The sequence below is a fragment of the Ailuropoda melanoleuca genome, chromosome 4, assembly GCF_002007445.2.
Source record: "Ailuropoda melanoleuca isolate Jingjing chromosome 4, ASM200744v2, whole genome shotgun sequence".
Classification (NCBI taxonomy): Eukaryota; Metazoa; Chordata; class Mammalia; order Carnivora; family Ursidae; genus Ailuropoda; species Ailuropoda melanoleuca.
The window spans coordinates 133,133,967-133,150,071 of NC_048221.1; the positions used below are offsets into that span (position 1 = coordinate 133,133,967).

Genomic DNA, 16,105 nt, shown 5'->3' on the forward strand with positions numbered 1-16,105 from the left:
GTGTGCTTCTGTGTTAATATAAGTGGCCTAATATAGTTATTCACAACAGGTTAACGCTGGAACAAAAGGAACTTTGCCGTTGTAGACTGAAATTATTAACCTACTTAGATCGGCTTGCAACATACGAGGTAAGGAGCAGTTTTAATCAAACCAGTTATGTTTATTCGATCTATCATCATAAATGCTATGGCTGCCCTAGTATCTGGCATTCTTGATCTTTATAACTGTTTATGTTTTAGGAAAAATTCATTTTGTGCAGAAGCAGTTTCTCTTACATATCAGCTTTGGTAAAAATTAGAGACCGTGGAAGGCAGAAGTTGTGTTAGTCTAGGCAGTAGAAATGCTTAACCATCTCGGTGTATCTGTATTTTCTAGATATATGATCCTTTTCATTTACTTTTATTTTACATATTGACTTAAGGTTATGGCAATATAGCTGTCTCCAATACCAAATTTCAGTATACACTGGGTTTTAATAATCCTAATATGAATATTTCTGACTCATTTTGTTTTAATGATTTGCTAGTGGGTTGAATTTAGTTGGTGGAACTTTGATCCAAATTATGGCCAAAATGAGACACTTGAACTTTAAAAAAAGGTGTACTTTATTTTTATTTCTTTAGGGACACAAACACTGATGTTTCTATGTTCAGTAGCACAATTCAGATGTTGTTAAAAATATTTCAGCAAATATACACATTTCAGACTGCTTTTTCACGTGGCCCTCACAGCTGAAATTACCCAGAAATTAATATAAATTTCTAACTTTAAAGTTTGACTTTACTTGCAGGTTACTTCCTCCATCTGTGTTAGTCCTCCTTCCTATGGGCACACCTGTCTTGGCTCTTGGTACTGGCACATAGCAGGCGCTCAGTAAATATGACCTCTAATGATGTGATGCTTGTCCCCAGAATAACGGAGATACTTAGTACTTCTAATGCCTGTGGACAGATCCGAAAGCATTTGGTTTCCCACCTGCTAATGAAATATAAATGTTTTCAAAAAAAATACCACTGACAAAAGAGGGCTATTTATGGTTACTAGAAAACATGGTAGTGAGTATATCATTTCATACAAACAAGTTGCAAAAAATTCCTAATACTTTTTTATCTATATGTATGACTAGTTTGATTGTTGGATAGTCATGTTATTTTAAAGCATATCCTTTTATTGTGTTGGAGTTTTATTTTGACGTAATACATAAAAGCATGTTATGAACTACAGAAGTCGGTTCAGATATGGTTTATTATGTTTTCTTAGCCTTTGTTTTGCTAAATTTTATTGATTTTGAGATGTTAAAGAGTTCCATAAAATGTTCAGAGTTTGACTATTCAGTTAATTTTCTTTCATTATCCTTCAGCTATTCAATTGCTCTTTTCCTATTTGGCAGTTGTAAGTACATTTACTAGTGCATGGTGTAAAGTATTTGTTGAGCCTACTTTCTTAGGGAATTCAGCTAATTAGCCTTTTGTAAAGTAGGTGAAGTTGATGAATTTGGCTGTTAAAACTTAAAAATGAAAATGTTCAGATAATAGTGGCTCACCAGCTAGATAGTAGTAGAGATAGCCATTGCATTTTAATCATGGTTCATAGCTTATTTTATGAATTTTGTGATAAATTAGATAAAAATGGATTCATTTCAATGTGACACAAGTGCCTGGTATGTACCAGCTATCATGGCAGTGCTGAAGGGGATGAGAACAAGGAACTATCTTTCTGGAGTCCGCATTATGTAGGCGATAAGTGATGACAATGATGTGTGAGGAATTGATGAGAGAGCATAGTGGAGAAAAACATTCCATTTTTTCCTAGGGACGTCCGAAAAGTCTCTACATAGGAAGCGATATTCCAACTAGTCCTTAAAAAGAAAAGCAGGCAGATTTACGGGGCTGGGGAGTACTATGAGAGGGGCATGGGAACAGAAGGTTCGTAAAGGTGTAGGGCTTTTGTCTTGTTGGCTGCTATAGACCCAAGCTCAGATTGGTACCCCGGCTCTTTGAGGAGCTCAGCAAATATTTGTTGAAGCAATTGATAGGTAAGAGAATACCTTAAGAAATACCAACACGTTTGTTGAGGACTTACCATTTGTCAGCCACTGTGCCGAGTACTGAATCCAGATTATTTCTCAGCAGTCCTTTCAGGCAGGTACTATTCTCTTCTGGATATGAAAACTGAGGCTTGGGGAAGTAAAGTAATTTGCTTAAGTAGAAAGCAAGAACTCATAACAAGGTCTCTTGGATTCATTAGCCTGCGTGATAATCTTCATGCTGTATGAAGAAAGGCCTAGCTGGGTGAAAGGAGGTGGGGTGCTCCTGACAGTGTGAGCTGGTGGGAGGGGGCAGCACAGACCAAAGGGAGAAGAGGTGGTTAGAATAGTTTCTGGCCATGTTTTGAAAGGTCTCTCATGCTGTGTAAGGAATGGAGTTGAACTGTTAGAGGCTGAGTGAGTTTAGGAAAGAACAGGAAGTGGGAAGTGCAGACAGTAGTTGTAGGCACCTCTTTCAGGAAGTTTTGTTTCAAGGGAGCCAAGAAGATGGTGTTAGCTACAGGGTATATCAAATTAAGAGTTTTTTTTTAATAGAAGGAAGAAGTATTGTTTGTATGCTAATGGGAAGGAAGCAGTGGAGGGTGAGGAGGAATTTATCGAACAGAAGAAAAAGGAGATAATGGTATGATTATAGAAAAGGGAGAAATGGGATTTGGAGCATGAGTAGGGTTTGGGGCTGTTTGGGGACCAGATGTATATACTTTTTCTGTTGTAACTGAAGAAAAGAAAATCCTATTGGTATAGATGCAGGTAGATGTACGGTTTTAGTAGGTTGGAACACGAATGGATATCCCATCTAATAGTGTCAGTTAAAAAATCATACAAAGCAAGTTCTGAGTTGAGAAGGGAGACGGGAATGAGTGTTGGAAGTCTGGAAATAATGAAAGAATTGTGGAGAAGTTCCTAACAGAATAGGGGAGAAAACTTGTTAGGGAAATATAAAAGCATTAAGGGACAGCAGATCTGATTTGAATTTATAAAATGTCAAACCTTCCTTAAAGTATAGAGAATAGTATAATGAACTCGGATGTACTTACTGCCCAGTTCAATCATTTTGCCAATCTTGTGCCTTTTACTCTCTACTCCTGCCTTTTCTTTCACTTAGTTATTTTAAAGCAAATCCTAGACATCTTATCAGTTCCTCATAAATACTTAAGTATGTGTCTGTAATTGGTAAAGACTTAATAAAATAACCACAATAACAGTATTATTTCTAAGAAAATTAGTAGCGTTCCCTAATATCATTTGCTATCCACTTGATGTTCAGATTTCCTTGGTCACCTCACAAATAGTTTTACAGTTGGTTCATTTGAATCAGGATCCTAACAGTGCTGAGATCTTGAAATGAGAATTGTCAGCTTGGTTTTGTGATATTTTTTCAGACTCCTGGTTACTTGTAATAAGGGTTCATAGTTGCCTTGGACTAAGGATGAGGTTTTGCCAGGTGAGTATGATGAAGGGAAAGAAGTAAGGGATTAAAGAAATCTTTATAATGATGGACCAGGGACGAGGCTGGTTGGAAGGGATAAGAGAGTTGGAGGAGAGATAGCAGGTGAAAAATGCAGGGTCAGTGGACTGGATGTCTCGGTGACCTTGAGGAATTGCTGGAATGCCATGTACTGGCTTAAATGGGGGGAAGAGGGGGGAAGGAGCAGTTGCTCAAGAGTTCAGTGTTTGATATGGCGATGTCCCAGAGACTTCCTTCTTGGTGATGGTAAAGATCCAGAGTGGTGGTAGGATGTGTAACTGTGATGGAATAAAGGGAACAATTATTATGGATGAGGAGTCAGGGAACTGAGAACATTTTTGAAATGTTGTCTTTCTTGGTTTCCGGGAGTATGCGTTAAACACTCCCCGCCCCCCTTACTTCTCTGGCTGCTTCTGCATTTGCTTTTCAGATGCAGATTCCTGCCCTCCCTGCTTCAGCTTCTTCTCCCTTGAAATCATATTCACTTCTGTGTTAGTAACAGTATGGCATATATGTGACTCATCTTACCCCAGAACTCTGGACCTGTCTATCTACCTGCCTCCTGGGAGGCTCCTTTTAGACGTGCTATAGTTCCAAGCCCAACATACTCGCAAGTGATCTTCTCAAACCTCCACCCTCCCTCTCTCACCTCCTCCACACCTCCTCATTCTTATCTCTCTCCTACCTCAGTAAAGTAATTCAGTCAATAAGTAATTACTGGTTACTTATAATGAAAAGCAGTGTGCTGGGTATCGGGGGTTCAGCATCGAACATGACAGACTGGAGCCCTATGTCATACAGTGCAAGGGGTTGATCCTCACTTGCAGTTGCCATGGCTAACTCCTATTTGTCTTTTATATCCCAGCTTCGGGGCCACCTCTAGGAAGCCTTCCTTGCCTTCCCCGAACTAGTCTTATAGTACCCTCCCTGTAGGTTTCCCTTTACCTGTTCCTGTGTGCTTGTTTGTCTTCCCTACTAGACTTTAAGCAATTTGGAGGGCAGGAAACGTGTCTTGTTCATCATATCACTGTTGCCTATCACTGTGCCCCTAGCACATAGTAGACACTCAGTAAATATTTGTTGAACGAATGAATGGTTCAGTCTGCATCTTACATCGATCGCCAGCAGCCGTGAAGTTAGTCTGAAGTTCTCCTACAGATGCCGGTGCCCGTAATACACAGCCGTGTATAACGGTTGCTTATTTGTTTTTAGCAGGTGGTGGGTTTTGGTTGTCTTACTGTAATTAATTTTTTACCGCCTATTTCATTTACTTCTTAATTTTTTTTTTTAATTATCAGCATTTATAAATACAGCCGTTTTCAAAATAAAGGCAAAAATGCAGATGTACGACTTCAGTTAACAGTTGATAGTTTAATTAATTCAGGGCTTATTTATTTAGGGAGGCAGAGTTGTAAAGATTTTTAATACTTTCTTGTCACTCGTATTTAAAAGCCTTTTCATTATTAAGTCACTCTTTCCCCTCAGGAAATCCTGGGAGTGCCTCATGCCTCTGAACAGAGATACGATGCTGAATTCTTTAAGAAGTTCAGAAATCAGAATATTGTTCTCTCAGCAAGAACTTATGCTCGGGTAATTTCTTTTTTGTAAATAAAATAATTATGGTTATTAACACTTTCTAAATCTCTGAGTTGTGCAGTTAATGTTATTGCCTGCATTTACCATCATTTCACTTTTTGTTGTAATATTAATGTAGAGAAAATGGAATTATATTTTTAAAAATGTTTATTCATTGTCCCTCTGCCCCTCCCCCTGCTCATGCTCACTCTCTCTCTCACTCTCAATAAATAAAATCTTAAAAAAAAAAAAAAAGTAGGGGCACCTGGGTGGCTTAGTTGGTTAAGCTTCTGACTTTGGCTCAGGTCATGATCTCAGGGTCTTGGGATCCAGCCCTGAGTCCTCAGGGAGTCTGTTTCTCCCTCTCTGTCTGCCCCTCGCCCCACTCACTCATACTCTTTCTCTCTCTCTCTCAAATAAATAAAAATTTTAGAAAATGTTTATTCATCATTCTGAATTTTAAAAATAAGTAATTTTTACAGCATTAGATTGAGAAATGTGATGCAGACCAGGAAGAATTAGAAATATTTCAAAGTGCCTTAAATCAGAACTACATAAAAAGTTAATTTTAGGTTTTTGAATGCTGTTCTACAAGATCATTCCTTTATTTCTAAGGTTTACAGTGGAAACTTACCCCTTGCTGTTTGTGCAGGAAAGTAACGTACAAGCCCTCGAAATTCTGTTTACTTATCATGGATCAGACCTGCTTCCTCATCGCCTTGCAATTCTCTCCAACTTCCCAGAGACCACTTCTCCACATGAATATTCTGTTTTGCTGCCTGAAGCTTGGTATGTGACTGGGTTTACTGAATTTTACCTTCTTTCTAAATCATAACAGTTTTTTGTTTTATGCTGAATAATTTGAATTAAACAAAATTGTTTTAACGGAATCTAAACTTTTTTCTGATTATAAATTCTTTCTAACTTATTTTTAAATGATCTCAAAGCCAAAATATTTCTAGCATAGCAGGATCACCTTAACTTAATGAACATGAACTTTACTTTTTATTTATTTTTTAATTTTTTAATTTTTAATTTTTTAATTTTTTTAAAAGATTTTATTTATGTGACAGAGAGACAGTCAGCGAGAGAAGGAACACAAACAGGGGGAGTGGGAGAGGAAGAAGCAGGCTCCCAGCGGAAGAGCCTGATGTGGGACTTGATCCCAGAACACCGGGATCACGCCCTGAGCCGAAGGCAGATGCTTAACGACTCTGCTACCCAGGCGCCCCTGCTTTTTATTTTTTTAATGAAGGCCTGATTTTACTGGTGTGTGCTCAATATAGTTTTATGGTTAAGAACAGCTGTTCTTGTTTTGTGTGTGTGTTTTTTTTTGTTTGTTTGTTTGTTTGTTTTTTGTTAAGAACAGTTTTTAGGATAACTGTTTGAATTAGATCTTTCAGAAATGAAGTAGTTCTGACAACATCAGGTAGTAGGTCCTGGGGACTCAGGAATGTCTGATTCCTGCCTTTTGTAACAACCATTTCTCCCTGCAAAATTCCAGAGGCAGAAAGACAAATGGGAAATCAAAGTTCCACTTTATTATTAATTGGACTGATGCTCTTTGTCTCAGTTCAAGGCTCTTTGAGAATTGGGTCACGACACGTGACATAGACTCTGAAGTGCAGTGGTCCTCACTGTAGCACCCAGTGGGTTCTAGATGCTGGAACATTTCTTCTTGAGAATGAAGAAAAGAGAATAAATTTGCCTCAGTGACTAGTTCAAAATGGGTAGGCAGGCCGTTAGCTCCAGGCCTGAGTGGCACCTGGGAGCTGAGAGGAGTGCAAAGGATACTGTGCTTGTCCCTTACTACGCTGAGGCCAAAGGCAAGCGTATTCACCATGACATCTTTTGCATCCAGTGAGTGGACTGGGTTAGTAAATGTGAGACCATGTACGTCTCCTAGTAAATGTGGCTCAGTCGTGATTTGCATGATTTACATCCTTTCTGAATTTGAGTTTACTTGTCTTTACCATGAGTTGACAGTCCCTGTGTTGCTTATTCATATTGCGTGTGTTGAGTCACAGGTGAATCGGTATGTATGAGGTCTGCTCGTGATCTGTAAAATGCTGTGAGAGATTATGACCATTCCAGTTGAAATCACAGTCACCAATTTTAGCTACTGGCAACTTAATGCTGTTAAGGGATGTTACTGGAATTTAGTGGATCATTTAGCTTCCTTATTTCTCCCCTGCCACCTCCACCCACTATCCTATTTGTAGGCTTGGATGTTGATGGTGAAGACCAACATTTACAGAGTAATTAGTAGGTATTTCATACATAGTTATATCTGGTTTTCGTTTTTGGTATTTTCCCTCTTATTACAGAAAACTGAGGTTTACAGAGGTTTAGTAGTGTAACTCATATAAAGTACGGCCAAGATTTGCAACTTATATTTGTTTATAGTTGTAGATTAGGAAGCCTAAAAATAAGCTCTAAATTCCTCATTTTGCACTACTCCTAGCGCTAAAAAAGTCTTGGTCATGATAAAAGTGAACATAAGCTTGAGGTGCTCTTTTCATTTTCATATAATTTCTTTTATATTATTATAGTGATATGTTAAATGTATTTTGTCAGTGTATATTTATAGGTATTATAGAATATAATTTTATTATTTTCTTCCTCTTTGCAAAAATAGATCTAATCTGAATGTAAGTGACTTTTTTCTATTCTAAATTGTTAGCATAGAGAAGGGCTATCTCTTAAAGAAAGGGGGAGCGGGCTATCTTCTCTTAGAGTTTTTTTTAAAGGTAGTTTGTCCTTAGACTTGAGTTCATTTGTGGTTATTATTTCCTGATGACTGCTTAGATGAACATATGATTTTCTGAGTTTTCAGAATTGGTTTGCAAAATAGTTTGACAGTGCCCAGTGCTGGGTTACCTCTAAATGCCCTATGGTTCCTTTACCGGGGCTGCCGTAATCAACTTAAATTGTGATAAATACTTGAGCTATATATCATATTATAGCGGAGGGTAATAGAAGATAAAATTATATGGGATCATTGTGTTGGGATATGTTGCTTAGACAAGTTTTGAAAAGACTCTAGTTGCTTAGGAGTCTTTATATTTATTTTAAGCACATTAGGGAAATAAAGATTTTTGTTTCTCAAGAAAGTCTTATTGAGTGTAGTTTTGCTCTAATTAGAAAGAATGAGGACCAACAGGTTTTAACAGTAATGTCTCTGTCTCCTTAGATTTTATGTGGGTGCAAAGCAAACCTGTAGTTACATTTTAGCCATAGCCTCTTCTGTGAGGTCTTCCATACACTTATTCCTTTTCCTACATTTTATCATTCTTTGTTCTTGTAGTATAACCCTTTTTACAGTGTATCTTAGTCATTTTTAGTTCAGCTTTTCTCCCTCTCGTTCCCTTCTTTAATAAACACCCAACCTTAAAGCCAAAACTAACTCTTTAAGGTAGACACCATCTCCTCCTTATTTTTGGATTCTCATGGCCTAGGGTGGTGCTTATGTAGTCGGGTCTCCGAAAATGTTTGCTCGCTGAAGCAATTAGGGCTCTCTTGTGTACATTTATAAGAGAAATCAAAGGCTGTCCCGAAGGAAGTGCAACAGAATAGACTTCTTACCTTTAACAAAGGAGGCGCCCTGCTTCATGTCTCACTGAGGCTCCGATGGCCTTAATTCACGAGTCCAGGGCTATTTTAGGCCAGAGTTAAAGCCGGACTGTTTTCCCCAGCTTCAAGTTTTATTCTAATGGATGCGTGGATCGATAAGATCTATTTATAGAAATCGTTTCCTTTTTGAGGAAATTTATTCTTCTTTGAAAACTTGGTATTTATTTTCCAGTCACTTTCAAGTCAGAACAACACAGTGTCTGTTTTGTTGGAACCCGAGTGCTCCTCTGCAACCCCCCCCCCACCACCATTTGCTGAGCGCTGTCTGTGTGCCTGGCACTGTGCGTGGGAGGGATTCTGCAGTGAGGGAAACTTTAGCAGGAGTTAATCAGGTATGTTTGATGCATCAAGAAAAATTCCTACGTCCAGCATCATGCTTTCAAACTGAGGAAGAAATAAGAGTTGAAAAGACTCTACATATATTTGCAGGCTTTTCTGCTTTTTTTTTTTTTTTTAAAGCCTCCTCAGTTGCAATGTTTGAAAACTAGTAACATGATCTTCCTTCTACCTCATTCACTGCCTTCAAGGACAGTAGAACTCTCTGTACACGTGCCTTTATTTCTCTCAGCATATATACTGCTTAGCAGCCCAGCCCTTTTCATCCTGCTTTACCGGCCCTTCAGCCCTTCCACTTGTATTTTGCAAAAAATGACTTTTCAATGATCTGTTAACTGGATTTGAAACCAGTTACTCACCTCTAAGTGTATGGCTCTCAGAAGGCGGAATGGCTGTGGAACTCTGCACGGTCTTCAGCTTGCCATTAGGACAGTGGCGTCCAGTCCTCCGTTTCCTCCCTCCAGCCACGCAAGCCTCTTGGCCCTGGAGCGTGCCACGCCTGCCCCCGCCATCGGGCTTTCATGGCCCGTGTGCCTCCTGCCTGGTGCGCCCTTCTCCCGGATCTTCATGTGACTGGGTCTCTTATTTATTCTGAGTCTCCTCTCAAAGGTCAGTCTCCTTCTCTGACCACTCTCTTTCCATAGCCTTCAGTCCCTACCACTGCTTTTGCCCTTAGCAGCTGTTTCTTCATAGCACGTACACCTAACATAGCTATGGTTGTTAGTCTTCTCCACTTTACCTCATCTCCCTTGGCCTTCCTATTTATGATTTTACCCTCACTTTAAATCCTCCTTTCCTGCTTTATTTTCTTCCTAGCATTTATCACCCCTACCTTAGTTTGAGTTCTGTTTACTTATCTTATTTGTTATTTGCTTCCCTACTAAAATAGCAGCTCCAACAGGACAGGGACTTGTGTTTTCTTCCCTTCCTTAGCCCCCGCTGCACTTAGAAGATTGCCTGGCACGTTGTAGGCACTCAGTAAATACTTGTTGAATGAATGAATAAATGAATGAATGAGTATCAGATCCATAAGGGAAGGAGCTTGTGTCTTGTTCACTGTGTAGAGGTACATGGGAGGGTAGGTAGGGTTTTGCATCTTAGAGTTCAAGCCATGTAGTATCTTGGGAAGCAATAATAAGTTATGCCAACAAAGTGGCCTTTGACTTACCCCATGTTGAGATCCTGTACGTAGAACTTTTGCTTTGGCATTTACCTGAAATTTGATGAACCAGTTTTGTTTGAACCAAATTTGATGATTATGATTGCTGGGAAACTTCTGTGGCGTGTGTTAGTTTTGTGTTTTATTTTGTCATTCTTATTATCATGTGTGTTCGACAATGATGAAATGTGAGCGAGTTTTGTAAAACTTTGAAATTACATTTTTTATCATAGACGATACATCTCTTTATTAGCTATCTATCCTTAGTTTGTCATTGGTATAAAATGTGTATACTTTATATTCTAGTTGACTGTTTTAGTTGAAGTACAAAGGTGATGTTTCTTACTGTCTTTATTAGCTTCCACAATTTTTGTTAATAGAGGTTTTCATAAAAGGGAATTTTTTTTAACTTTTGGTATTTTTTATATTTATGGCATGTTTTAGAAAGATTATTTAATTTTTTCATTGTATGCCTCTTTTCCTATTGTGGAATCTTTCCAGAATGATGGAAGTAACCTAGTTTAAAAAGTTGTATTTTGAACAGTTGTCTGTTGAATAGCATTGGGATAAGAGCTTCGATTCTAGAGCCAAGTTGCCTAGTTTGTGTTTTTGGATGACTTTTCTTAAATGCACCTCAGTCTTCTCACCTGTAAAATGGACATGATTGTAACACTTACCTCATAGCATTGTGGGAATGTTTAATGAGTCAGTGTATATAAAACACTGAGAACAGTGCCTGGCACCAAATAAATGCTACGCAAGTGTTAGCAATTGTTGTTAATGCAGAATCCTATACTAGGGTCTTGGCTTTATCTATTTCATATGCTTACTGTTTTAAACTTCTTTTTGGAATAATTTTATAATTATTGAAAAGTTGAATGGAGAATACAAGGAGTTCCTATATACCCTTCACTTGGCTTCCCCTTTCTTCCCATATAATCATAGCACATTTGTCAAAACTAAGAAATTGTCACTGAAATAGTCAGTTCTGCTATAACATGACATATGCACTCCTAAAAGTCACTGACTGTGCAGAATCTTGCAGTGAAAACCACAGGGCTGATGGGAAAAGTGGAATTAATGGTCCAGCACTTAGTGAAAGTTAGGAACCTAACTGAAAAGTTAGGAACCTAAATGAAAGTCCTAACGTATTTTTACATGTGTTACATAGGTAACAGACACGCAAATACGAAAATATGGCACTTACCTTAAAAAAAGCCCTTAGACTTGGCACGTGGAAGTGGGTGTTGGAAGAGTTGCACTCCTGCATTATTGGGAAATGGAGGAAGAGGGGTGGGTAGAAATTTGGTGGAAAGTTGTGCCACCAGATGTGGATGGGGTGCTTCCTAACACACTCTGGAAACTGACGTCACTGGTAGATGTTTGGGTGTCCCTGCATGCGTAATCCGACATGGCTGGGTTCAGTTTTCTGTGTGCACCTAACGTTTCTTGTGGATGAAATTGGGTGTCAGCAAATGTGAAATTTGTGTTACGCTAAAATTGTTCCCTCATATATATCATTGGCACAAATTTGCATCTTCAAAACAGCATAGCAGAACTGACTGTACAATACTGTTAACTAAATGACAAATTTATTTGGATATAATTAGTTTTTCTACTAATACCCTTTTTCTGTTTCTGAATCCAATCTGGGATACCACATTGCATTTAAATTTCATTTATTTTTAATATATGGAAATAAACTGTTGTACATATATGTCAGGAAATTCTCTGGCACATATATTTGCTAGATAATGAAAATTGATACTCATATTTATATTCCTGGATTATTTCTGGATTCAATAAGGAAATATTGCAATATTTAGGGTATTTGTGGATATTGCAGTATTTTAAGTATTTTATAGTTATAAGTGGTAAAACTCTAATGATGGAGTATTTTAAGTATTTTATAGTTATAAGTGGTAAAACTCTAATGATGGAAGTCAAATATTTAAGTATTTTATAGTTATAAGTGGTAAGACTCTAATGATGGAAGTCAAACATCCAGAACACTGCATTGTCCTCATCCTAGACAAGCTGTTACTATAGTGACTTGGCAGTTTGTTTGCTTGTAAATATCTGAGTTTAGTTAGATTATTTGGTGATTGAAAGTTTGACTGAAAAGCATGCTGTAACTGTGGATGGATTGTACTTGTGTGAACCATAAAAATGTGTTACAGACGTTTCTGTTTTCTGAGTTTGTGATGGTAAGAATTATTCGTTGACTTGTAATCATTCTTTGTCTTCGGCTCCACAGTAATTTATGTGACATCCCATTAAGGCGAAAAATCAGAAGGGGCTGGGTAAAAGACGTTAAGTCATTCGTTGTTTAGATCATGTATAATGTCAGCCTAATCGTATGTCAGTACATACCTGGCTACTTAGAAACTGCTCTTCTAGGGCATAGAAATAGAAAGCACTTTCTTTCACCTGCGTTCATTTAGAGCAACATTGCAAAACAGTGCAGTAAGTTGTATGACGACCCAACTGGCAGAAGCATTTCTTCTCCCCATGACCTCTTTGTGGTGACCCAGGACCTCTTTGTGTCATGCATACTGTAACGCATGTTTGCCCCTGGCATTTTATTCCCTTGCTAACCCTGAATTATTCCTGCTTTTCCTCAGCCCTAATCCCTTTGTGGTGCTCTCTGCCCCACTTGATAATGCGGCAAGGTGATAACTGTGTTCTTCAACAGTTCGATTAAGAATGAATATATCTTATGTGCATTTATAAGTCTCATTTTTGGCTTTGCGTATTTTTGGCTCTGTTAAGTGTAGGGAGTGTTACGATCATGTGACCATTATACGCTTTTTATGTTTTTAGAAAAAATTTTAATTGTTAAATAATGCATTACATCAAATTTACCATTTTAACCATTTTTCAGCATACAGTTCAGTAGTAAATACATTCACCTTGTTCAGCCAATTTCCAGAACTCTTTAGCTTGTGAAGCTGAAACTCTGTGTCCATTAAACAACTCCCCATTTTCCACTCAACCCAGCCCCTGACCAGCACCATTCTGCTTTGTGTCTGGATGAAGCTATCTACTCTCCTTGCCTCATAGAAGTGGAATCGTGCAGTATTTGTCTTTCTATGGCTCTTTTATAGTTCACTTAGCATAATATCCTCAAGGCATAATACACTTTTAGTGAAATTAGTATTATGATTAAATAAAATTTCTAGTGGCTTGCCATCTGTGGGTCATGTTTCTGTTTATGCTGCAAAAGTACTTCCCAAATGAAGTAAAGGATGAAGATGAATTTAGTTTGAGATGCGAGGTTACCATTATTGCCTAACTTCCTATGGGAAACCTCTTCATCTCTTGGCGATAAAGAGGGCGTACAAACTGAAGGGAACTTGTAGTATTTCCTCTAACACTTTGTTTTCTAAATCTTGGGTTTGAGTAGCCAAACATGGAGACTTTTTCTATAATTACAATAACATAAAATTTATGTCCTAAAATAGCAAAACATCAATATGCGTTTTATTAAAATTCCCAGTAGGGCAAATTTGATTTCAGTCAAATTGATTTTATCTTATAACTTAAGTCATTAATAAATAATTTATCCTTAAAAAATCAGATGACATTTTTCCCTTTTTTCACAACGGAATGATAGGTAGAAGTTTACTTTTTACTACACTTGCAGTTTCAAATTGTTGATGCTTTGGTATTTTACATTAGTTGGTGATCTTTTTTTTTCCCCACAAGAAATAATTTGAACTACCTTCTTCGTTGCAGAGTTGACCCTAAGCAGCTTTTAATTCTGAGCTGTAAATTTTTGTTTATTTTCCTTGAAAGGCAACAGAAGACTGTACCAGGATCAATTAATGGTGGCTTAGTTTCATAGTTTTAAGAATATTTTGGAAGTTTCTCTCCCATAAGAAGCATATTAATGTTTCTTTCGAAGCAGATGCTGATTTTTTTTTTTTTTTCCAGCAAACTCTTAGAGTTCTTATCCATTTTTATTTTAATCACTTTCTTTTGAGAATTAAAACCGTAGATCCCTTTCCCAGAACAGACACACAAATGCACAGAAATGCCGCCTTTTCCAAATGCGCATCAGCGAGGCCATAAACTTGGCCAGCTGAGGAATCTGGCATTACAGTATCTCTAAAGACCACTGTGGGAAAAGATTCATTTCCTCTCACCGAAATATTTCACACTACAGATGCAAGCCATGTCGTAAGTATGGAGATGTAGATTTTGTATGGGTTTATATCTGCAGGGCACCAGCACACCCCCAGTGGATGAGTCTGCAGATGTTCATATTTACAGCTGACCTGGTACTTGCTGACATGCCCCACTCTTTTTTGGGGCACTGCTTCTGAATCTCACTTGCCTGTTATATAAGACAACTATGTGAAATGGGGAAAATGCCCTGATTTGAAGTTGGCAAAATAGGTATTCAAGTCTAGGCTTAGCAGTGGTGTCTTAATACATTTAACCTATGCCCTCAATTTACTATCTACATGAAGAAAGTTTAATCTAATCTCACAAAGCTTTGGTGAACAATGGGCAAATTTTCAGGTTCCTCCTCTGTTAAATGTTAACAGTGATAGTATCCATTTGATCGGATTAGAAGATTAAATAAGATACTATATAGGGGCGCCTGGGTGGCTCAGTTGGTTAAGCATCTGCCTTCAGCCCAGGTCATGAGCCCAGGTCACGATCCCAGGGTCCTGGGACTGAGCCCCCTGAATCAGGCTCCCTGCTTCTCCCTCTCCCTCTGCCTGCTGGTTCCCCTGCTTGTGCTCTGTCTCTCTGTCAAATAAATAAAATTTTAAAATAAAATAAGATCCTATATGTAAAGAACACAGCAAAATGCCTGGCACAGAGTAAATGCTCAATAACCAGCTATTATTACTGTGCCTCCTATTATGCTAAGTGTGGGATAAAACAGCTGTCTTGCAGGGTTACAAGAGATACCCAAGGAACTGGAGTAAAAAGTGTGTTCAATGGTAGTCCCTCTTTCCATTTCTGATGAAGGAAGTGGGAACTGGGACACACATAAGTCAGTAACATGATGACTGGAAGCCTGGAGAGGCTGTCCATCTCCTCCCCTCCACAACTGAAGTACTCATTCTGCCCCCAAGCTCATGGGGGTGTCAGTGGCTGACAAGTTTCAGCCGAGTCTCTCTGCAGGATTTGTGCTAGAATGAAGAGAGCTGCCTCATCCAAGGTCACACCCCCCATCCAGGGCACCGCCGTGAATGAACAACACAGGGATATGAACTACACGGAGATATGAACCACACAGGGATAGGAAGGCTAAGTAAGATCTTTGCCCCAATTCAAGGACAACTTTGAAGGGCCATCCCAATTCCAGAGTTCCCTGGCATAAGCTGAAGCTTTCTAAGCAACTGAAATGCTAGTCAATGTTTCCCTCCGCCCAATCAATCCTGCTTCTTTCACTCCCTAAAAGTACTGATCCCAAGAATACTCCTGCACACAAATCTCAGAGTCCACTGCCTAGGGAAATGACTTATGCTACTTGTTCAAAGTCAAAAAGTTAATGGGAGATCAAAATGGGATTTACTACAGACGTGCCAGCGTGATGCCACAATTATAAAATGAGGAAGAGGAGACCAAATGAAAGAATGAACCAGGGGTACCTAGGTGGTACAGTTGGTTAAGTGTCCAACTCTTGGTTTCAGCTCAGGTCATGATTTCAGGATCGTGAGACTGACCCCTGCGTCAGACTCTGCACTCAGCTTGGAGTCTACTTGAGATTATTTTTCCCGCTCCCTTTCCCCCTCCCCCTCATGCTCTCTCTCTAAAACAAACAAATCTTTAAAAAAAAGAAAAAACCAACAACAAACGAAGCAAAAGACCTATAGGCAACTATAAATGCTATCCTAAAACGTCCCAAGTGTTTCATTTGTGGATC

At 38.6% G+C, this 16,105-nt stretch overlaps 1 protein-coding gene across 2 annotated transcripts in view; it reads left to right on the forward strand.

Moving 5' to 3' along the window:
* The window catches only part of NBAS (NBAS subunit of NRZ tethering complex), a 336,415-nt gene that overhangs the window by 85,201 nt on the left and 235,109 nt on the right, over window positions 1–16,105 (forward strand). For both annotated transcript variants that reach the window (XM_034659882.1, XM_034659883.1), the window contains 3 exons: window positions 50–128; window positions 5,001–5,105; window positions 5,743–5,879. In XM_034659882.1, the coding sequence (XP_034515773.1) occupies window positions 50–128; window positions 5,001–5,105; window positions 5,743–5,879 (321 nt within the window). The remainder of the gene's footprint in view (window positions 1–49; window positions 129–5,000; window positions 5,106–5,742; window positions 5,880–16,105) is intronic.